Source organism: Oncorhynchus clarkii, chromosome 13 (genome assembly GCF_045791955.1).
Source record: "Oncorhynchus clarkii lewisi isolate Uvic-CL-2024 chromosome 13, UVic_Ocla_1.0, whole genome shotgun sequence".
Taxonomy (NCBI): domain Eukaryota; kingdom Metazoa; phylum Chordata; class Actinopteri; order Salmoniformes; family Salmonidae; genus Oncorhynchus; species Oncorhynchus clarkii.
Window position 1 is genome coordinate 61,741,757 of NC_092159.1, and position 23,754 is coordinate 61,765,510.

The 23,754-nt window shown below is 49.6% G+C and overlaps 2 protein-coding genes across 3 annotated transcripts in view; one reads left to right on the plus strand and one right to left on the minus strand.

Annotated features, from left to right (window-relative positions):
- Positions 1-495: 495 nt before the first annotated feature.
- LOC139365207 (RING finger protein 222-like) lies at positions 496-1,815 on the minus strand. Its single transcript, XM_071102681.1, has one exon. It carries the CDS (start codon positions 1,660-1,662, stop codon positions 967-969), a length of 696 nt encoding a protein of 231 aa, XP_070958782.1. The 5' UTR covers positions 1,663-1,815; the 3' UTR covers positions 496-966.
- A 1,022-nt stretch (positions 1,816-2,837) lies between these two features.
- LOC139365206 (nuclear distribution protein nudE-like 1-B) overlaps positions 2,838-23,754 on the plus strand; it is a 47,518-nt gene continuing 26,601 nt past the window's right edge. For both annotated transcript variants that reach the window (XR_011626550.1, XM_071102680.1), the window contains exons 1-8: positions 2,838-2,999; positions 11,450-11,546; positions 19,870-20,023; positions 21,474-21,622; positions 22,062-22,198; positions 22,685-22,858; positions 23,170-23,267; positions 23,500-23,666. Coding sequence is in view for 1 of the 2 variants with exons in the window: in XM_071102680.1 (XP_070958781.1) it covers positions 11,461-11,546; positions 19,870-20,023; positions 21,474-21,622; positions 22,062-22,198; positions 22,685-22,858; positions 23,170-23,267; positions 23,500-23,666 (965 nt within the window). In the remaining variant the exon portion in view is untranslated. The remainder of the gene's footprint in view (positions 3,000-11,449; positions 11,547-19,869; positions 20,024-21,473; positions 21,623-22,061; positions 22,199-22,684; positions 22,859-23,169; positions 23,268-23,499; positions 23,667-23,754) is intronic.

Genomic DNA, 23,754 nt, shown 5'->3' on the forward strand with positions numbered 1-23,754 from the left:
AATCAATCCCCGACCCATGCTCATCTTTACCTGCAAGTCGGTCTTGCTCCTTCAACCTGCCAGGGACTCACATGAATTATTTGCCGAGGATACTGAAGGCATTTGATAGTGCACTTTCTCTCTGTGTCTTGGTGTCTCTTTCTGTCTCGGTGCCTCTCATGTGTCTCTGTGTCAGTCTCTGTTTCTGTCTCCCTTTCTCTGTTTGCATTGTCAGAATATACCACGTGCCGGTAGGACATAAAAAATACTTTGGCACATGATGTGTTGGTTATCTAGTCCTTCTAATGAAGTAACTGTAGCCTGTACTTGTAAATGTCACTGAAGTTCTCCTTAAACAGGTAAAACAACTTACAACCAGAAACACACAACAATGGTCTCCATGAGAGGTGCTGGGATTGCAACCCTCACCATTCTTTATTCAGGACTTGTTGCCAACAACATATGGGGCAGTTATTTAGTGAGCATCGGTAGTTATAGACCTGTGGTAATGGGGTGAATATGGAGGCATGTTCACAGGGGCCTCTTTTTCTTTTGATCTTAGGACCAATATTTCAACCATTATTAACCAAACCACCATCATAAAGTGTATAAATGTAGGAAATAAGACAATGCCTTTTCCTCTCAGTCATTCCATAAACTATCACTTTATTTGCAGACACTGACTGAACCAGTCCTGTTTCATTCAGTGACTTAATGAGATCCTGTCCAGGGCATTGAGTACAAACAGGAATAGAAGGAACACACTGGACAAGTTCAAACTATATGGCACTACAATATATATATATTGACAGAATGGACAAAGTGACATGTTTCCGTTAATTAAGTGCAATAAATTGTCTTCATGAGAGCATGAGTGAAGAGAAAATTAGACCATACAATAACAAGAAATAGTGCGTAATGACGATCAAGTAGTGCGCAATGACGCACCATGCATATGCTAGAGCCATATGGCTCTGGCTTTGTGGGCTATGCCAATATAATCCAAGGAAGTGTGGCAGCTACCATTGCCATCAATGTGAATATCACAAGCAGAACGACCAAGCAACGTGCTGTTGTACAAATCTTGACGCGCCGTCTCCTGCGGTTGGGTTGGAGAACAACAGGTATAGTGTCCAGGCTCACCGCATCTTCATCAGCCATGGGTCGGCCCTGGGCACTGATGATGAAAATCTGAGAGTTTCTGTGGTCGGGAGTGATCAGTGACAGTATCCGTCGACTCCTGCATCTCTCTGAAATCCACCCAAAACGTCTCACAATCCAGCTCAGTCCACTTGAGTCAGACGGTGAGCTACTATGCCCTGACGCGCGTCGTGCTTCATGGTGATGCTGTGGGTTACCAGGTGCTGGTGGAGGGACTGGCACCTTCAAGGTCTGCCCGCCTCCTTCCTCGCCCTCTTTCCCCGGGGCGAGAGGAACCCCAACCTCCTGTTGCTTCTTGATGAAAGTCAGGTGTCGGCAGACGGGACAGATGATGGTGTCTCTGATGACGCCGTCCCTGTTGATACTGACCAAGGTTTTGACCAGACAGTCGTGGCAGAAAACGTGTCCGCAGCTCAGGGTCCTCTCCGTGCCGGAGAGACTTTCATAACACACGGGACACTCTGAGTCCTCCTGGCTCTGCGAGTCCCGTTCCTCCGCTTGATGTCCGTCTAATGGTGTCATCCTGGAGCCTTTACGCGCTGCCTGGCAGTGCTATCCACACCGCTGGTGCACCATGGAATCACCAAAAATCCCAATAACAGCTGTGTGCGACACCACGGGATTTGACTATAGCTCCAACAGCGAGAATAAAGCTGATTTCATTAGGCTAAGATCCCGAACCTATCTGCCTGGAAGTCTGTTGCACTGGCTGAGTGAAACCAAAACACGTGCCACTCCTCCCGTACAGGGCAGTGTCTCCGTCTCAGGGAGGGCTGTCATCTATACCCATAGGCTACACCTGTGTGACTCGCTGCTCTTCTGGTGCGTTCAGTTTCCCCGGAGCGACAAAATCAGACAAACAGGATTTGGAATGTTTGAGAAAGAACACTGAAAATGTAAATCCACGAAAAAGATTGCAGTATAACTGCCATTAGAGTGAGTATAATTGCAGTATGCTGCAAATACTGTGTACAAAATAACACAGTTCTTCTACTGCAGTAATTCTTCCAGTGCAACTGCAGTTAGTTACAGTGCAGTATAACTCACTGCAGTTAGTTACAGTGCAGTATAACTCACTGCAGTTAGTTACAGTGCAGTATAACTCACTGCAGTTAGTTACAGTGCAGTATAACTCACTGCAGTTAGTTACAGTGCAGTATAACTCACTGCAGTTAGTTACAGTGCAGTATAACTCACTGCAGTTAGTTACAGTGCAGTATAACTCACTGCAGTTAGTTACAGTGCAGTATAACTCACTGCAGTTAGTTACAGTGCAGTATAACTCACTGCAGTTATTCTGCAATTACTGTGTCCAAAATACCAGAGTCAAATACACGTTTACTGCAGTTTCAAAACTGCAACCATTTTTTGTAAGTGCATAGCCAATAAGCTAAACATAAAATAAATACTGGCCCACTGAATACAACATTTTGGCTATATCCACTCAAATACGAAATAATCACAACCGGCTACTATGGGAAGTGCAGTATTGCTACAACTATTAGACTATTAAATTCATTTCTAGGATGCCTGTGAATGAGGATTTGATAGGCTCTGTGCGGTCTCTATGGAGGCTACTGCCTACACATCATCTGACTTCACTGCATTACTAATTTCTCAGCATAATAGCGCCACCTTGTGGTCAGGACGAGGCAAATCAGAGGTCCAACCCTGGAGCGTCACATTTGACGTACGTATGATTTCATCACGTGCCACCGCGTCGGAAGTTACGTTACTTCCGAGAGTCGCGTTGGCGTTTTCTAAACAGAGACAGACATTTCGATGAAGACAGTCCAGGTCAGAAGATGTGGCGACTGTAACTGAATCTGGAGCCAGACACACGGATTGGACATGCCCAGGTTAGGACATTGATTTACATATTTACTTTACCAAAAGCTAGCTAGCTGGTTAACCTGTGTTTTCGACTTGAGCAGGCGGCTCACCAAACCAGTGACCGCTGAAAATAGGTTGTTGAACTTGCCGTTTGGTGCCATGTTAGTCTTGCTAGCTAATAATTGTGTATTTGATTTAGCGACACTGATGTTGACGAGCTAATGGTTTCCTTTTCTGGCATACTAGTTACACATGTTTTACTGTGTGGAAACAAACAGTCAGTATCAGACAGTGTTTGACATGTTGTGTTGTCCAGTGGTGGTTTCGTATGACAAGCAAAAAAAAGCCGGTTACTAGTAACGTTACCAGCCGGTCTCATCCCTGGAACCAGTTAGAGGTGATTAACGTTAGGACTGAGTGATTACCGGTCTCGTTGCCTGTGGATACCACGTCCTATTTATTCCGCCTCACCTTGTCCCTCACTGACCGTACATGGTCAGCCGACCACTGTAAACTAAATACAGTTGATCTTAGCTAATGTAATAATGTGACATTTAGCCTAGAATGTTTCTTACCACCAAATATTCAGGGAATGTAAATGTTGTTTATCATCATAGGGGTGGGTGTGTCTTAATTCTACATAGAGTAAGAATTTCACCTAAATTGTAGCTACAGCTTTGTTCTGTGGCGTCTTAAGCTGCTGCTGTGAAAGCCAATGTAATGATGCCAGCCGGTAGCCACATGCAGTTAGCTAGTATAAAAACGGTCTAAGATCTCTACCAAATAAGGCATTCCCCAGGGTCTCACAACCACCGTAACTCTGAGACTGGATGTCACAGCAGGGAGTATGTCTGGTCTGCTGCACAGCCTGCCTACTATACACACTGCTACACACAACGGAGCCCTGAACCCTCAAATAGCCTGTCCCAGACCTCTGGTGGAAGTGGGAGGATTTTAGTTTCCTGGAAATAACGTAACTCACAGAGAATTTGGTGTGAGCCCGCGTAGTGCGTCAGCCACTCTCACTCTGAGTAAACAGCCAGACAGAGAGATGTCATCTGCATCAGAGGGAAAGAGGAAGCCAAGAAGAGAGTGGACAGGAAAACCACAGACTCCACTACCTTCCTCTGTTGGCTAGTTAGCCTGCCCTGTTCTAAACCATGGGTAAATATAACCAGATGGTTCCTCTGCTGTTGGCTTGGTAGTAGAGTCTACATACTGTGGCCCAAATGGAACCCTAATCCCTATATAGTGTGCTTCTTTTGACCAGGGCTTCACTGCTCTGGTCAAAAGTAGTGCACTTAATAGTGAGTAGGTTGCCATTTGGGACATGAGCCCATGTGTTCTGCACACCAGGATGCCACCCAACAAGCTGAGTCTTCTGTGCTGAAAATCACTGTCAGTGAGTGAACCTGGTATTGTCTTTCATATCCTGGTTTGTTGTTTGTAAATGAACACAAAACACTACTGCCAGCTGAGTGTAGCCTAAAGATTTGTCTTATTTTTTTATCACCATGGAAACAACAGCTAGTCTGTTATTGAGACTCACATTCAAGTCTTTTGCTTCTCTGTGATAAAGGGATGAATGGAGAAACTTGTGTTTTCAAACCTTCCTCTCTCATAGCTCCGACTTCCTCAGATTTCACCTCAGTGGACGTGTTGTTCACGTGGTAGCCTAATAACATTACATCATGTTGGCTATACTATCATTAGCACAGTTCAGCTACGTATAGCTAACATGATGATCTATCATTAGCCCAGTTCAGCTAAGTATAGCTAACATGATGATCTATCATTAGCCCAGTTCAGCTAAGTATAGCTAACATGATGATCTATCATTAGCCCAGTTCAGCTAAGTATAGCTAACATGATGATCTATCATTAGCCCAGTTCAGCTACGTATAGCTAACATGATGCTCTATCATTAGCCCAGTTCAGCTAAGGTCATCATGTTAGCTATACTATCATTAGCCTAGTTCAGCTAAGGTCATCATGTTAGCTATACTATCATTAGCCTAGTTCAGCTAGTATCTTAGACTAGGCTATGTTGACAGTATCAAAACCAATCCTAGTTCAGCTAGTATCTTAGACTTGGCTATGTTAACAGTATCAAAACCAGACTTCAGGACACAATCCAGTTATGTGCTAATAAATTGCATCACCATGCTTCAGTCTCCACCTTGGTGTTGTTGACATTTTCCTCAGGCCTCCTCAGTTTCCTGAACGAGTCCCAGTAGTAGTGGTGTAACGACACAGTTTCCTGAGTGAGTCCCAGTAGTAGTGGTGTAACGACAGTTTCCTGAGTGAGTCCCAGTAGTAGTGGTGTAACGACAGTTTCCTGAGTGAGTCCCAGTAGTAGTGATGTAACGACAGTTTCCTGAGTGAGTCCCAGTAGTAGTGGTGTAACAACACAGTTTCCCGAGTGAGTCCCAGTAGTAGTGATGTAACGACACAGTTTCCTGAGCTGCATAACACACACGCATGCTCTGCACACAATACCATACACACACCAAGAGTAATGTGAGAGAGAACAGCTATTCTCCCTTTGACCCCATGACCCCTGGGACCTGTCTAACTGACAGATGACTTTCCCTTGTTAACTGAATTAAAAGCCATTTGACATTCTGTTTAGGAGAGTGTAGTATGGAGGACGGTGCTGGTGTTGGAATGGCTGACCCATCCGTCTGTTAGAGTGCTGGCCTGCTGTTGGGGTGGCTGACTCATCCGTCTGTTAGAGGGCTGGCCTGGTGTTGGGGTGGCTGACCAGACCGCTGACCCATCTGTCTGTTAGAGGGCTGGCCTGCTGTTGGTGTTGGGGTGGCTGACCCATCCGTCTGTTAGAGGGCTGGCCTGGTGTTGGTGTTGGGGTGGCTGACCAGACCGTTGACCCATCCTTCTGTTAGAGGGCTGGCCTGGTGTTGGGGTGGCTGACCAGACCGCTGACCCATCTGTCTGTTAGAGGGCTGGCCTGCTGTTGGTGTTGGGGTGGCTGACCCATCCGTCTGTTAGAGGGCTGGTCTGGTGTTGGTGTGGCTGACCAGACCGCTGACCCATCTGTCTGTTAGAGTGCTGGCCTGCTGTTGGTGTTGGGGTGGCTGACCCATCCGTCTGTTAGAGGGCTGGCCTAGTGTTGGTGTGGCTGACCAGACCGCTGACCCATCTGTCTGTTAGAGTGCTGGCCTGGTGCTGGTGTTGGGGTGGCTGACCGCTGTGCTGACTCATCCGTCTGTTAAAGCTACAATATGTCACAAAGCTTTTTTTTTGGGGGGGGGGGGCGATCTGACCAAATTCACATAGAAATATGAGTTATAGATCTGTCATTCCCATTGAAAGTAAGTCTAAGAAGCAGTGGGTCTGTTCTATCTGTGCCATTTCTATGCTTCCCGTTCTGCATTTTCGTTTATGCATCTTTTACTTTAGGTTTTGGACACCAGCTTCAAACAGACGTGTATACAATATTTTTGCTTCCAGAAAATATATTTCACAGCGGTTTAGACAGTACAATGATTCTCTACACAACGACTGCTTGTCTTGTCATTTAAACTGAAATTAGGCAAACTATTAGAATTTTAGCAACCAGGAAGTGGAGGAGCGATTTCTGCACAGTGTAACTTTAGAGTGCTGGTGTTGGGACGGGTTGACGCGACTGACCCATGCATGCTGGAGATCCCTCTAAACCAGAGATGATCACTAGTAGCCTTGTCTATTCCTGGAGCCACTGGGAGGGCTGGGGGACTCCCTGCTGTTCAACCTCACTCAGCACACACACACACACACTGGACCAAACAGACTCTTGGGGGTTTAATCACAGGGCAGACATCCTCCCTCTGAGGTGGCTTTGGCCCAACCACAGCTCCATTCATAACACTGCTGCTCAGGATTTCCACACTACTTCTGTTCCATGTGTTTATGATTGGCATTCAGCACACAATGGCCGTGAATAGAAGTGAATGGAGCTTTTTGAGAACATGTCCAGTCCGCTGTGGCCCATGTAAAACACACAGGGTTAGATGTTTTAATGGGGAGGCCCTGGTCTGTATGAAGGGGTTCTGGGGGGGCCTGCTGGGGGCATCCTACATCTCCTCGCTGAGGAGTTGGTCTACCAAATGGCTGGTTGTCACCCAGGTGTTGCTGGTTGTCACCCAGGTGTTGCTGCTGGGTCAGTGTATCAGGCCCTGATTGTTAGAAGAGAGGTGGAGGGAGGCTGAATTGAAGTCAGTGGGTCTTGAATAACTGTGATGACAGCCAGTCCTCCTGACAGACAGCCAGGCCTCCTGACAGACAGCCAGCCAGGCCCCCTGACAGACAGCCAGCCAGCCAGGCCCCCTGACAGACAGCCAGCCAGCCAGGCCCCCTGACAGACAGCCAGCCAGGCCTCCTGACAGACAGCCAGCCAGGCCCCCTGACAGACAGCCAGCCAGGCCCCCTGACAGACAGCCAGCCAGGCCCCCTGACAGACAGCCAGCCAGGCCCCCTGACAGACAGCCAGCCAGGCCCCCTGACAGACAGCCAGCCAGGCCCCCTGACAGACAGCCAGCCAGGCCTCCTGACAGACAGCCAGCCAGGCCTCCTGACAGACAGCCAGCCAGACTCCAGCCATGCTCCTGACAGACAGCCAGACTCCTGACAGACAGCCAGGCCTCCTGACAGACAGCCAGACTCCAGCCAGGCCTCCTGACAGACAGCCAGACTCCAGCCAGGCCTCCTGACAGACAGCCAGACTCCAGCCAGGCCTCCTGACAGACAGCCAGACTCCAGCCAGGCCTCCTGACAGACAGCCAGACTCCAGCCAGGCCTCCTGACAGACAGCCAGACTCCAGCCAGGCCTCCTGACAGACAGCCAGACTCCAGCCAGGCCTCCTGACAGACAGCCAGACTCCAGCCAGGCCTCCTGACAGACAGCCAGACTCCAGCCAGGCCTCCTGACAGACAGCCAGACTCCAGCCAGGCCTCCTGACAGACAGCCAGACTCCAGCCAGGCCTCCTGACAGACAGCCAGACTCCAGCCAGGCCTCCTGACAGACAGCCAGACTCCAGCCAGGCCTCCTGACAGACAGCCAGACTCCAGCCAGGCCTCCTGACAGACAGCCAGACTCCAGCCAGGCCTCCTGACAGACAGCCAGACTCCAGCCAGACTCCTGACAGACAGCCAGACTCCAGCCATGCTCCTGACAGACAGCCAGACTCCTGACAGACAGCCAGGCCTCCTGACAGACAGCCAGGCTCCAGCCAGGCCTCCTGACAGACAGCCAGACTCCAGCCAGGCCTCCTGACAGCAAGCCAGACTCCAGCCAGGCCTCCTGACAGCCAGCCAGACTCCAGCCAGGCCTCCTGACAGCCAGCCAGACTCCAGCCAGGCCTCCTGACAGCCAGCCAGACTCCAGCCAGGCCTCCTGACAGCCAGCCAGACTCCAGCCAGGCCTCCTGACAGCCAGCCAGACTCCAGCCAGGCCTCCTGACAGCCAGCCAGACTCCAGCCAGGCCTCCTGACAGCCAGCCAGACTCCAGCCAGGCCTCCTGACAGCCAGCCAGACTCCAGCCAGGCCTCCTGACAGCCTGCCAGACTCCAGCCAGGCCTCCTGACAGCCAGCCAGACTCCAGCCAGGCCTCCTGACAGCCAGCCAGACTCCAGCCAGGCCTCCTGACAGCCAGCCAGACTCCAGCCAGGCCTCCTGACAGCCAGCCAGACTCCAGCCAGGCCTCCTGACAGCCAGCCAGACTCCAGCCAGGCCTCCTGACAGCCAGCCAGGCCTCCTGACAGACAGCCAGACTCCAGCCAGGCCTCCTGACAGACAGCCAGACTCCAGCCAGGCCTCCTGACAGACAGCCAGACTCCAGCCAGGCCTCCTGACAGACAGCCAGACTCCAGCCAGGCCTCCTGACAGACAGCCAGACTCCAGCCAGACTCCTGACAGACAGCCAGACTCCTGACAGACAGCCAGACTCCAGCCAGGCCTCCTGACAGACAGCCAGACTCCAGCCAGGCCTCCTGACAGACAGCCAGACTCCAGCCAGACTCCTGACAGACAGCCAGACTCCTGACAGACAGCCAGACTCCAGCCAGGCCTCCTGACAGACAGCCAGACTCCTGACAGGCCTCCTGACAGACAGCCAGACTCCTGACAGACAGCCAGACTCCAGCCAGGCCTCCTGACAGACAGCCAGACTCCTGACAGACAGCCAGACTCCAGCCAGGCCGTCCTGACAGACAGCCAGACTCCTGACATACAGCCAGCCAGGCCTCCTGACAGACAGCCAGACTCCTGACAGACAGCCAGACTCCAGCCAGACTCCTGACAGACAGCCAGACTCCTGACAGACAGCCAGACTCCAGCCAGGCCTCCTGACAGACAGCCAGACTCCAGCCAGGGAACCTGACAGCCAGCCAGGCCTCCTGACAGACAGCCAGACTCCAGCCAGGCCACCTAACAGACAGCCAGACTCCTGACAGACAGCCAGACTCCAGCCAGGCCTCCTGACAGACAGCCAGACTCCAGCCAGGCCTCCTGACAGACAGCCAGACTCCTGACAGCCAGCCAGGCCTCCTGACAGACAGCCAGACTCCAGCCAGGCATCCTGACAGACAGCCAGACTCCTGACAGACAGCCAGGCCTCCTGACAGACAGCCAGACTCCAGCCAGGCCTCCTGACAGACAGCCAGACTCCAGCCAGGCCTCCTGACAGACAGCCAGACTCCAGCCAGGACTCCTGACAGACAGCCAGACTCCAGCCAGGACTCCTGACAGACAGCCAGACTCCAGCCAGGACTCCTGACAGACAGCCAGACTCCAGCCAGGACTCCTGACAGACAGCCAGACTCCAGCCAGGACTCCTGACAGACAGCCAGACTCCAGCCAGGCCTCCTGACAGACAGCCAGACTCCAGCCAGGCCTCCTGACAGACAGCCAGACTCCAGCCAGGCCTCCTGACAGACAGCCAGACTCCTGACAGACAGCCAGACTCCAGCCAGGCCTCCTGACAGCCAGACTCCTGACAGACAGCCAGACTCCAGCCAGGCCTCCTGACAGACAGCCAGACTCCTGACAGACAGCCAGACTCCAGCCAGGCCTCCTGACAGACAGCCAGACTCCTGACAAACAGCCAGACTCCAGCCAGGCCTCCTGACAGACAGCCAGACTCCTGACAGACAGCCAGACTCCAGCCAGGCCTCCTGACAGACAGCCAGACTCCTGACAGACAGCCAGACTCCAACCAGGCCTCCTGACAGACAGCCAGACTCCTGACAGACAGCCAGACTCCAGCCAGGCCTCCTGACAGACAGCCAGACTCCTGACAGACAGCCAGACTCCAGCCAGGCCTCCTGACAGACAGCCAGGCCTCCTGACAGACAGCCAGGCCTCCTGACAGACAGCCAGACTCCTGACAGACAGCCAGACTCCTGACAGACAGCCAGGCCTCCTGACAGACAGCCAGACTCCAGCCAGGCCTCCTGACAGACAGACAGACTCCAGCCAGGACTCCTGACAGACAGCCAGACTCCAGCCAGGACTCCTGACAGACAGCCAGACTCCAGCCAGGCCTCCTGACAGACAGCCAGACTCCTGACAGACAGCCAGACTCCAGCCAGGCCTCCTGACAGACAGCCAGACTCCAGCCAGGCCTCCTGACAGACAGCCAGACTCCTGACAGACAGCCAGACTCCAGCCAGGCCTCCTGACAGACAGCCAGACTCCTGACAGACAGCCAGACTCCAGCCAGGCCTCCTGACAGACAGCCAGACTCCTGACAGACAGCCAGGCCTCCTGACAGACAGCCAGACTCCTGACAGACAGCCAGACTCCTGACAGACAGCCAGACTCCTGACAGACAGCCAGACTCCAGCCAGGACTCCTGACAGACAGCCAGACTCCAGCCAGACTCCTGACAGACAGCCAGACTCCAGCCAGACTCCTGACAGACAGCCAGACTCCTGACAGACAGCCAGACTCCAGCCAGGACTCCTGACAGACAGCCAGACTCCAGCCAGACTCCTGACAGACAGCCAGGCCTCCTGACAGACAGCCAGACTCCAGCCAGGCCTCCTGACAGACAGCCAGACTCCAGCCAGGCCTCCTGACAGACAGCCAGACTCCAGCCAGGACTCCTGACAGACAGCCAGACTCCAGCCAGGACTCCTGACAGACAGCCAGACTCCAGCCAGGACTCCTGACAGACAGCCAGACTCCAGCCAGGACTCCTGACAGACAGCCAGACTCCTGACAGACAGCCAGACTCCAGCCAGGCCTCCTGACAGACAGCCAGACTCCTGACAGACAGCCAGACTCCTGACAGATTTTTTTTTATCAGAAGTACTTTTTTTTATTTTTTATTTTTGCAATGAATTAGTCTGCTACTTTTCTTGGGTAAGAATAAAAACCCAATGTTTTGGTTTTCTGCCATTCAAATGTTTCGACCTACTTTCAGGATACGTCTGTCTTGAACTAGCTTCAGGTGATCATGTTGTTCTCCTCTTCAGGTTGTTCTACCATGGACACAGACATGATACCAACATTCACTTCAAAAGACCAGGAGATTGACTACTGGAAGGCCTTATCCCTCAAGTATAAGAACAGGTATGTTCATGTCAGCTGATCTAGGCTACTCATAGCTCATTTAACAAAATCATTGATTGATTTCTACATGGTTAAACATTGAGTTTCAGAGGATTAGACTCAGCAGTTTGTCATTGTATCGGTTGAACTACTCTCCTCTACATACATGTTCCAAATTGAAACTCAAGCTAGTCTTCTCAGTAATATAATTATACATGACCAGAACAGCACATGGCTTGCTCTCGGCTCTGTTACATAAAGCAAGGCTTTTATGTTTGCTCATAACGCTGGAAGATGAACAACAAGGTTATGTCATAACAGTCATGTGATCGTCTGACACGTGACCTGTTCCTCTATAGGCCTTTGTTGACGTTACCATCGACACAGGGAGCAATGGATTCATCGGCCTAGATTAGGCCGAGTTAGTTTAGGTCTAGTTGTTCTTAGTGCTGGGTAGTCCTCATTAGTGCACACCGTAGCAAAACGTGTTGTAATGGAAAACATTTTGCAGGGAACATTAGCATTTCTTATTGTGCTGGTTCAGGTAGTAACCGACCTCCCTGTTTTTCAGCCCCTTTTCTTCCTTTTGGTTTCTATTGAATATGACACTTTTACAGATATCCTATATCCACCGGGGTGTTCTAGAACACACACAGCCTATATCCAGCGGGGTGTTCTAGAACACACACAGCCTATATCCAGCGGGGTGTTCTAGAACACACACAGCCTATATCCAGCGGGGTGTTCTAGAACACACACAGCCTATATCCACCGGGGTGTTCTAGAACACACACAGCCTATATCCAGCGGGGTGTTCTAGAACACACACAGCCTATATCCAGCGGGGTGTTCTAGAACACACACAGCCTATATCCAGCGGGGTGTTCTAGAACACACACAGCCTATATCCAGCGGGGTGTTCTAGAACACACACAGCCTATATCCAGCGGGGTGTTCTAGAACACACACAGCCTATATCCAGCAGGGTGTACTAGAACACACACACAGCCTATATCCAGCGGGGTGTTCTAGAACACACACAGCCTATATCCAGCGGGGTGTTCTAGAACACACACAGCCTATATCCAGCAGGGTGTACTAGAACACACACACAGCCTATATCCAGCGGGGTGTTCTAGAACACACACACAGCCTATATCCAGCAGGGTGTTCTAGAACACACACAGCCTATATCCAGCGGGGTGTTCTAGAACACACACACAGCCTATATCCAGCGGGGTGTTCTAGAACACACACACAGCCTATATCCAGCAGGGTGTACTAGAACACACACAGCCTATATCCAGCAGGGTGTTCTAGAACACACACAGCCTATATCCAGCGGGGTGTTCTAGAACACACACAGCCTACATCCAGCGGGGTGTTCTAGAACACACACAGCCTATATCCAGCAGGGTGTACTAGAACACACACAGCCTATATCCAGCAGGGTGTTCTAGAACACACACAGCCTATATCCAGCGGGGTGTTCTAGAACACACACAGCCTATATCCAGCGGGGTGTTCTAGAACACACACAGCCTATATCCAGCGGGGTGTTCTAGAACACACACAGCCTATATCCAGCAGGGTGTACTAGAACACACACAGCCTATATCCAGCGGGGTGTTCTAGAACACACACACAGCCTATATCCAGCGGGGTGTTCTAGAACACACACACAGCCTATATCCAGCGGGGTGTTCTAGAACACACACACACAGCCTATATCCAGCAGGGTGTTCTAGAACACACACAGCCTATATCCAGCGGGGTGTTCTAGAACACACACAGCCTATATCCAGCAGGGTGTACTAGAACACACAGCCTATATCCAGCGGGGTGTTCTAGAACACACACAGCCTATATCCAGCGGGGTGTTCTAGAACACACACAGCCTATATCCAGCGGGGTGTTCTAGAACACACACACAGCCTATATCCAGCGGGGTGTTCTAGAACACACACACAGCCTATATCCAGCGGGGTGTTCTAGAACACACACAGCCTATATCCAGCGGGGTGTTCTAGAACACACACAGCCTATATCCAGCGGGGTGTTCTAGAACACACACAGCCTATATCCAGCGGGGTGTTCTAGAACACACACAGCCTATATCCAGCGGGGTGTTCTAGAACACACACACAGCCTATATCCAGCGGGGTGTTCTAGAACACACACACAGCCTATATCCAGCGGGGTGTTCTAGAACACACACAGCCTATATCCAGCGGGGTGTTCTAGAACACACACACAGCCTATATCCAGCGGGGTGTTCTAGAACACACACACAGCCTATATCCAGCGGGGTGTTCTAGAACACACACACAGCCTATATCCAGCGGGGTGTTCTAGAACACACACACAGCCTATATCCAGCAGGGTGTTCTAGAACACACACACAGCCTATATCCAGCAGGGTGTTCTAGAACACACACACAGCCTATATCCAGCGGGGTGTTCTAGAACACACACACAGCCTATATCCAGCAGGGTGTTCTAGAACACACACACAGCCTATATCCAGCAGGGTGTTCTAGAACACACACAGCCTGTTACTAGATCAACATGATATAGTCCTACAGTATTAACTCTGTTACTAGATCACCATGATATAGTCCTACAGTATTAACTCTGTTACTAGATCAACATGATATAGGTCTACAATCCTGTACATGTTCACGTGGTTGTTTTCCCAGGCTCTGTAGAGCCTGACCCTGTCAGTGTTGACACAACACATTCTAGAGTATTGGCCTAGTGTGTGTTCATGAGGACGTTCCAGATGGCACCGCTACGCTACACACACTCACACAAACACAATAACACACACACACACACACAATAACATGCACACACACACACACAATAACATGCACACACACACACACACAATAACATACACACACAAATCATTTTATATTCTAACTTACGCCTATTTAACACACACACACACACACATAACATGCATGCTATGCACACACGTACACATGGATTTTGTGAACACACTTAATGTGTTGCGAAATCTGGTGTGTATTGTAATGTGATGTTTTTTTATTGTATATAACTGCCTTAATGTTGCTGGACCCCATGAAGAGTAGCTGCTGCCTTGGCAGGAATTAATGGGGATCCATAATAAACCCCAGGAAGAGTAGCTGCTGTCTTGGGAGGAACTAATGAGGATCCATAATAAACCCCAGGAAGAGTAGCTGCTGCCTTGGCAGGAATTAATGGGGATCCATAATAAACCCCAGGAAGAGTAGCTGCTGCCTTGGCAGGAATTAATGGGGATCCATAATAAACCCCAGGAAGAGTAGCTGCTGTCTTGGGAGGAACTAATGAGGATCCATAATAAACCCCAGGAAGAGTAGCTGCTGCCTTGGCAGGAATTAATGGGGATCCATAATAAACCCCAGGAAGAGTAGCTGCTGCCTTGGCAGGAATTAATGGGGATCCATAATAAACCCCAGGAAGAGTAGCTGCTGCCTTGGCAGGAATTAATGGGGATCCATAATAAACCCCAGGAAGAGTAGCTGCTGCCTTGGCAGGAACTAATGGGAATTAATGGGGATCCATAATAAACCCCAGGAAGAGTAGCTGCAGCCTTGGTAGGAATTAATGGGGATCCATAATAAACCTCAGGAAGAGTAGCTGCTGCCTTGGCAGGAATTAATGGGGATCCATAATAAACCCCAGGAAGAGTAGCTGCTGCCTTGGCAGGAATTAATGGGGATCCATAATAAACCCCAGGAAGAGTAGCTGCTGCCTTGGCAGGAACTAATGGGGATCCATAATAAACCCCAGGAAGAGTAGCTGCTGCCTTGGTAGGAATTAATGGGGATCCATAATAAACCTCAGGAAGAGTAGCTGCTGCCTTGGTATGAATTAATGGGGATCCATAATAAACCCCAGGAAGAGTAGCTGCTGCCTTGGAAGGAATTAATGGGGATCCATAATAAACCTCAGGAAGAGTAGCTGCTGCCTTGGTAGGAATTAATGGGGATCCATAATAAACCTCAGGAAGAGTAGCTGCTGCCTTGGTAGGAATTAATGGGGATCCATAATAAACCTCAGGAAGAGTAGCTGCTGCCTTGGCAGGAATTAATGGGGATCCATAATAAACCTCAGGAAGAGTAGCTGCTGTCTTGGTAGGAATTCATGGGGATCCATAATAAACCCCAGGAAGAGTAGCTGCTGCCTTGGTAGGAATTAATGGGGATCCATAATAAACCCCAGGAAGAGTAGCTGCTGCCTTGGAAGGAATTAATGGGGATCCATAATAAACCCCAGGAAGAGTAGCTGCTGCTTTGGCAGGAACTAATGGGGATCCATAATAAACCCCAGGAAGAGTAGCTGCTGTCTTGGCAGGAACTAATGGGGATCCATAATAAACCCCAGGAAGAGTAGCTGCTGCCTTGGCAGGTACTAATGAGGATCCATAATAAACCCCAGGAAGAGTAGCTGCTGCCTTGGCAGGTACTAATGAGGATCCATAATAAACCCCAGGAAGAGTAGCTGCTGCCTTGGTAGGAACTAATGGGGATCCATAATAAACCCCAGGAAGAGTAGCTGCTGCCTTGGTAGGAACTAATGGGGATCCATAATAAACATAAATACTTGTTTTTACACCGTGGTATTTTGGTCATATTGTCTGAAAACAGTGAAGTTGTCAGAGCCAGAGGGAAGGTAATCGAAGTCATTCCAGTCAGAGACATAGTTGAACAGGGCTGTTCTGTGGCCCATCTGGCCATGTGTGCTTCTGGTACAGTAACTATGTGTGTTTTTGGTGTGGTAACTGTGTGTGGTTCTGGTACGATAACTATGTGTGTTTTTGGTGTGGTAACTGTGTGTGGTAACTGTGTGTGGTTCTGGTACGATAACTATGTGTGTTTTTGGTGTGGTAACTGTGTGTGGTTCTGGTACGATAACTATGTGTGTTTTTGGTGTGGTAACTGTGTGTGGTTCTGGTACGATAACTATGTGTGATTTTGGTGTGGTAACTGTGTGTGGTAACTGTGTGTGGATCTGGTACGATAACTATGTGTGTTTTTGGTGTGGTAACTGTGGTAACTGTGTGTGGTTCTGGTACGATAACTATGTGTGTTTTTGGTGTGGTAACTGTGTGTGGTTCTGGTACGATAACTATGTGTGTATTTGGTGTGGTAACTGTGGTAACTGTGTGTGTTTTTGGTACTGTAACTATGTGTGTTTTTGGTGTGGTAACTGTGGTAACTGTGTGTGTTTTTGGTACTGTAACTATGTGTGTTTTTGGTGTGGTAACTGTGTGCTTCTGGTACGATAACTATGTGTGTTTTTGGTGTGGTAACTGTGGTAACTGTGTGTGCTTCTGGTACTGTAACTATGTGTGTTTTTGGTGTGGTAACTGTGTGCTTCTGGTACGATAACTATGTGTGTTTTTGGTGTGGTAACTGTGGTAACTGTGTGTGCTTCTGGTACTGTAACTATGTGTGTTTTTGGTGTGGTAACTGTGTGTGGTAACTGTGTGTGCTTCTGGTACAGTAACTATGTGTGTTTTTGGTGTGGTAACTGTGTGTGCTTCTGGTACGATAACTATGTGTGTTTTTGGTGTGGTAACTGTGTGTGGTAACTGTGTGTGCTTCTGGTACTGTAACTATGTGTGTTTTTGGTGTGATAACTGTGGTAACTGTGTGTGCTTCTGGTACGATAACTATGTGTTTTGGTGTGGTAACTGTGTGTGGTAAGTGTGTGTGGTAACTGTGTGTGCTTCTGGTACGATAACTATGTGTGTTTTGGTGTGGTAACTGTGTGTGGTAACTGTGTGCGGTAACTGTGTGCTTCTGGTACGATAACTATGTGTGTTTTGGTGTGGTAACTGTGTGTGGTAACTGTGTGCGGTAATTGTGTGTGCTTCTGGTACAATAACTATGTGTGGAATGAGCAGGGAAACCCAGTGAGGCCAAGGATGGAGCAGTGGCTGCCGGTTAACTGACCCCAGAGCTGTCGAACCCTGTTAACGTGTGTGTGTCACTCAGACCTTTTCTGTTCCAAGAGTCATCCCTGGTCAGTGGAACTATGTATCTGTAGCCTGGTCCCAGATCTGTTTGTGCGATCATCTCAACTCCTTGTCATGCCAAACAGTGGTCCTTTGTAGCTCAGTTGGTAGAGCATGGCACTTGTCATGCCACGGTAGTGGGTTTGATTCCTGGGACCACCCATATGTACAATATATGCACACATGACTGTAAGTCACTTTAAGACAAGTGTCTGCTAAATGGCATGGTATTATTTTACATCACAAACAGATCGTGGTCCAGGCTAACATATCTGGCTACCAGGTTAGTATACCATGCCCTAGGTTCTCACACTTTAACCAACCATTCTAATTCAATTCAGTGGAGCCACCTGACTGAATGAATGGCATGGAAAGTCTGCATTCATTCAGCTCTAGCATGGCGTTGGCCTTTGTCATGACAGATGAGTCAGGAGCCAGGCAGGACCATTCTAGTTGCATTACATCTATGACCAGACAGATGGTAAGGTCTATGTGTTTTATGTCTATGGACAGACAGATGATAGACTGATCTACAGCCACATGGGACAAGAGAAAGTGCTATGCTACAATCCAGGAGTCCAGACCTTTCAGCTAGGCCTATCTGTAGATATTACTGGACGGTATTACTAGGTTGTATCTAACACATACTGTGTGGGTCAGCAAGTCTGAACACAGTCCAGTGAGTCTGAATATAGACTGAATACAGACTGGACTGAGGTCTGATATAGCTTAATGACAGAGACAGTACCTCAGCAGGTCTGATAAAGCTTAATGACAGAGGCCGTACCTCAGCAGGTCTGATAGAGCTTAATGACAGAGACAGTACCTCAGCAGGTCTGATATAGCTCTAAGACAGAGACAGTACCTCAGGTCTGATAGAGCTCTAAGACAGACACAGTACCTCAGCAGGTCTGATAGAGCTCTAAGACAGACACAGTACCTCAGCAGGTCTGATAGAGCTTAATGACAGAGACAGTACCTCAGCAGGTCTGATAGAGCTCTAAGACAGAGACAGTACCTCAGCAGGTCTGATAGAGCTTAATGACAGAGACAGTACCTCAGCAGGTCTGATAGAGCTCTAAGACAGAGACAGTACCTCAGGTCTGATAGAGCTTTGTGACAGAGACAGTACCTCAGGTCTGATAGAGCTTAATGACAGAGACAGTACCTCAGAAGGTCTGATAGAGCTCTAAGACAGAGACAGTACCTCAGGTCTGATAGAGCTTAATGACAGACAGTACCTCAGCAGGTCTGATGGAGCTTTATGACAGACAGTACCTCAGCAGGTCTGATAGAGCTTAATGACAGAGACAGTACCTCAGGTCTGATAGAGCTTTATGACAGAGACAGTACCTCAGGTCTGATAGAGCTCTAAGACAGACACAGTACCTCAGCAGGTCTGATAGAGCTCTAAGACAGACACAGTACCTCAGCAGGTCTGATAGAGCTTAATGACAGAGACAGTACCTCAGCAGGTCTGATAGAGCTCTAAGACAGAGACAGTACCTCAGGTCTGATAGAGCTTTGTGACAGAGACAGTACCTCAGGTCTGATAGAGCTTAATGACAGAGACAGTACCTCAGAAGGTCTGATAGAGCTCTAAGACAGAGACAGTACCTCAGCAGGTCTGATAGAGCTTTGTGACAGAGACAGGGGTTTGTCTTTAGAGGATACAGATGGCTCCTATAGGCCTGCTGCTGTTCCGTGTGTTCTGAGAGGGGTGAGGGGTCAAGGGGTCTGGAGACAGGGATTCTGGAGACAGGATATTATGAGTTAAGAGACCGGATGTGTTCAGACATGTTCCACTGACCACACAGGATAGATCTAGGTCTGACTGTCCAGGGGATGTGACTACCACTCATTACTACCACAACTTATCATTAAACAACAGTCCCTCCGTGTGTCCTCCAGCTACCATGAGGCCAAGCAGGAGCTGCTGGAGTTTCAGGGGAGACCGTGTGACTGTGTGTAACAGTCTGTTCTGTCCTGTGTCTTCCTCAGTTACCATGAGGCCCAGGAGGAGCTGCTGGAGAGACCGTGTGGTAGTGTGTGTAACAGTCCGTTCTCTCCTCAGTTACCATGAGGCCCAGGAGGAGCTGCTGGAGAGACTGTGTGGTAGTGTGTGTAACAGTCCGTTCTCTCCTCAGTTACCATGAGGCCCAGGAGGAGCTGCTGGAGAGACCGTGTGGTAGTGTGTGTAACAGTCCGTTCTCTCCTCAGTGACCATGAGGCCCAGGAGGAGCTGCTGGAGTGACCGTGTGGTAGTGTGTGTGACTGTGTGTAACAGTTCGTTCTCTCCTGTGTCTTCCTCAGTTACCATGAGGCCCAGGAGGAGCTGCTGGAGTTCCAGGAAGGGAGCAGAGAGCTGGAGGCAGAGTTAGAGGCCCAGCTAGGACAGGCTGAACATCGCCTCAGAGACCTGCACACAGAGAACCAAAGACTGAAGAGCGAGTTGGACAACCTCAAGGTAACATACGTAGGAACGGAGACACACACACACACACAGACAGAGGGGTTAGAACCAAACACTGAAGTGCGAGCTGGATAACCTCAAGGTAAATGTTGTACCTCTTGGTGTTGGAATTTAACAAATATGTGGAAGGGTTGGGGATTTGGTTCGGCAAACACTGTTCCTGAGGATTCGGTTCGGCAAACACTGTTTCTGAGGATTCGGTTCGGCAAACACTGTTCCTGAGGATTCGGTTCGGCAAACACTGTTCCTGAGGATTCGGTTCGGCAAACACTGTTCCTGAGGATTCGGTTCGGCAAACACTGTTCCTGAGGATTCGGTTCGGCAAACACTGTTCCTGAGGATTCGGTTTTGGCAAACACTGTTCCTGAGGATTCGGTTCGGCAAACACTGTTCCTGAGGATTCGGTTTTGGCAAACACTGTTCCTGAGGATTCGGTTTTGGCAAACACTGTTCCTGAGGATTCGGTTCGGCAAACACTGTTCCTGAGGATTCGGTTCGGCAAACACTGTTCCTGAGGATTCGGTTCGGCAAACACTGTTCCTGAGGATTCGGTTCGGCAAACACTGTTCCTGAGGATTCGGTTCGGCAAACACTGTTCCTGAGGATTCGGTTCGGCAAACACTGTTCCTGAGGATTCGGTTTTGGCAAACACTGTTCCTGAGGATTCGGTTTTGGCAAACACTGTTCCTGAGGATTCGGTTCGGCAAATTAAATCAAATGTATTTTTTTTTAATTTTTATATAGCCCTTCGTACATCAGCTGATATCTCAAAGTTCTGTACAGAAACCCAGCCTAAAACCCCAAACAGCAAGCAATGCAGGTGTAGAAGCACTGTTCCTGAGGATTCGGTTCGGCAAACACTGGATTACGGTTCCAGGAACATCAGTCACCCATTCACCAGGGACTGAAACAGGGATCAACAACTACATCTGGATGTCAGAGTAAAGCCACACTCCTGGATGCCCCTGCTGCCTGCCAGAGAGAGAGAGAGCTGCATGTGTTGGCAGGCTGTCCAGCAGTTCCATGCTCTGGGCCCCGGCAGTCCAGCAGTGTACTGTAATAGGATGGCAGCAGGATCAATAGGAGAAAATGGACAACTAGAGGGATGTTTAACCCACACTGCTAATTCTAGCCAGGTATATCACTGGTTAGATCACTAGTGCTAGCCAGGTATATCACTGGTTAGATCACTAGTGCTAGCCAGGTATATCACTGGTTAGATCACTAGTGCTAGCCAGGTATATCACTGGTTAGATCACTAGTGCTAGCCAGGTATATCACTGGTTAGATCACTAGTGCTAGCTCAGAGCTATAAGCAGGTTTATATGTTGTCTGAATGTTGTTCTCTCTCTCTCCCTGTAGGAGAAGTTGGAGCAGCAGTATTCTCAGAGCTATAAGCAGGTCTATATGTTGTCTGAATGTTGTTCTCTCTCTCTCCCTGTAGGAGAAGTTGGAGCAGCAGTATTCTCAGAGCTATAAGCAGGTCTCCATGTTAGAGGATGACCTGGGACAGACCAGAGGAATCAAGGAACAGCTTCATAAATACGTCAGAGAACTGGAGCAGGCCAACGATGACCTGGAGAGAGCCAAGAGGTCACTATATACCACAGTACAACTAAACTAACGTTACTAACACAGCCATTCAAATGTTTTACTTGAGTTCAGGCCTCGGTTGTAGGCTAAGTGGATGCTGGCTGGTAGCTGTGCCTCAGCATCAAACGCATTGGTCACATACACACATTTAGCTGATGTCATTGGTCACATACACACATTTAGCTGATGTCATTGGTCACATACACACATTTAGCTGATGTCATTGGTCACACACACATATTTAGCTGATGTCATTGTTCACATACACACATATTTAGCTGATGTCATTGTGGGTGTAGTAAAATGCTTGTGTTGAGTGTTACTCCACTCAGTGTTAACCCAGTTATCCAACCCACACAGATACGGTACATTCTTCACCTGCTTCTGCTACTAACCGTTGTCCATCCCAACTCCTCTCCTCCCTCCCTCCCTCCCTCAGGGCGACCATCGTATCTCTGGAGGACTTTGAGGGTCGTCTGAACCAGGCCATAGAGAGGAATGCCTTCCTGGAGAGTGAGCTGGATGAGAAGGAGTCTCTACTGGTCTCAGTACAGCGACTAAAGGATGAAGCCAGAGGTATGAAGACATGAAACCCCTACCTCTGTCTCAGACCTCCCCTTTCTGTTATGTCTAATACTGCTGTATTAAATCAGGGGATGAGAAGGAGTCTCTACTGGTCTCAGTACAGTGGTTTGGACGGGGATGTCCCCCTGACTCTCTGTCCCCCTGACTCTCTGTCCCCCTGACTCTCTGTCCCCCTGACTCTCTGTTCCCCCTGACTCTCTGTTCCCCCTGACTCTCTGTTCCCCCTGACTCTCTGTTCCCCCTGACTCTCTGTTCCCCCTGACTCTCTGTTCCCCCTGACTCTCTGTTCCCCCTGACTCTCTGTTCCCCCTGACTCTCTGTTCCCCCTGACTCTCTGTTCCCCCTGACTCTCTGTTCCCCCTGACTCTCTGTTCCCCCTGACTCTCTGTTCCCCCTGACTCTCTGTTCCCCCTGACTCTCTGTTCCCCCTGACTCTCTCATGTCTGTCTATCTGCCCCCCCCCCCCCCCCCCCCCAGACCTGAGACAGGAGATGGTGGTGAGGGAGAGGACTGCAGACAGAATGTCAGCCCCCAGCTCTCCTACCCTGGACATGGACAAGATGGACTCTGCTGTCCAGGCCTCCCTGTCCCTGCCTGTCACCCCTGTAGGGAAGGGCGTGGAACACCCGTTCATCAACCCTAAATCATCAGGTAGGTCCACAGCTGTGTCTTCTAACAGACCTGGGTGGAAATAGTGTTCCATTTCTGTCAAATACTTTGTGCTTTATTGAGCTGGCTGGGTGCAATGGAATCCATGGGAGAGTCTCAACAGTCCCTCCAGGCAGTCTCAATGAAATGCTCAGTGTTCTGAAAGTATATAAATACTATTTGAACCCAGGTCTGTTATTTAGTTCCTTCACTTTCGGAGCTGTACCTCCAATGTCAAACAGTTTCTAGATATCTGTCATGTGCTAAACACTGTCTCCTCTCCCTCTCCTCCTCTCCTCTCCTCTCCTCTACAGTGTTAACAAATGGCTGTGGGCCTGGCGGCTCACCTCTGACCCCATCAGCAAGAATCTCTGCTCTTAATATCGTTGGGGACCTTCTTAGAAAAGTGGGGGTAAATATCAGACTTTTGTTTCTTGTAGCAATGTTTTCCATTTCCATGTATCCATCCTCTGAAGCTGATGTTGACGACAAAACATTACAGAATGAATGAACCCAACAGTTTGGCTTCCGTCTCCTCTCTTGACAGCAGAGTATATTGGAATGGTGTCTGTGACCTGAATTAAAGGTTACAACAGAATCCACAGCTTGTGAGTAGTCTTAATGCCGGCCGTGTCTGTCCTTAGGCGCTGGAGTCCAAGCTAGCTGCATGTAGGAACTTTGCCAAGGACCAGGCGGTGAGGAAAACCTACTCCACGTCGTCCACCAACATGATCACTGGGAACGGAAACCTCATCAACAGCAACGCCACCAAGTTCTCTCACTCACTACACACCACCTACTACGACAAAACGTGAGTGCTTCTGTCTCTCTCGCAGGAGTGTTCCTACTGGTCCATCTATCTCTCTGCTTGACTTCCTGTCTGCGGTGTTGGTGTGACT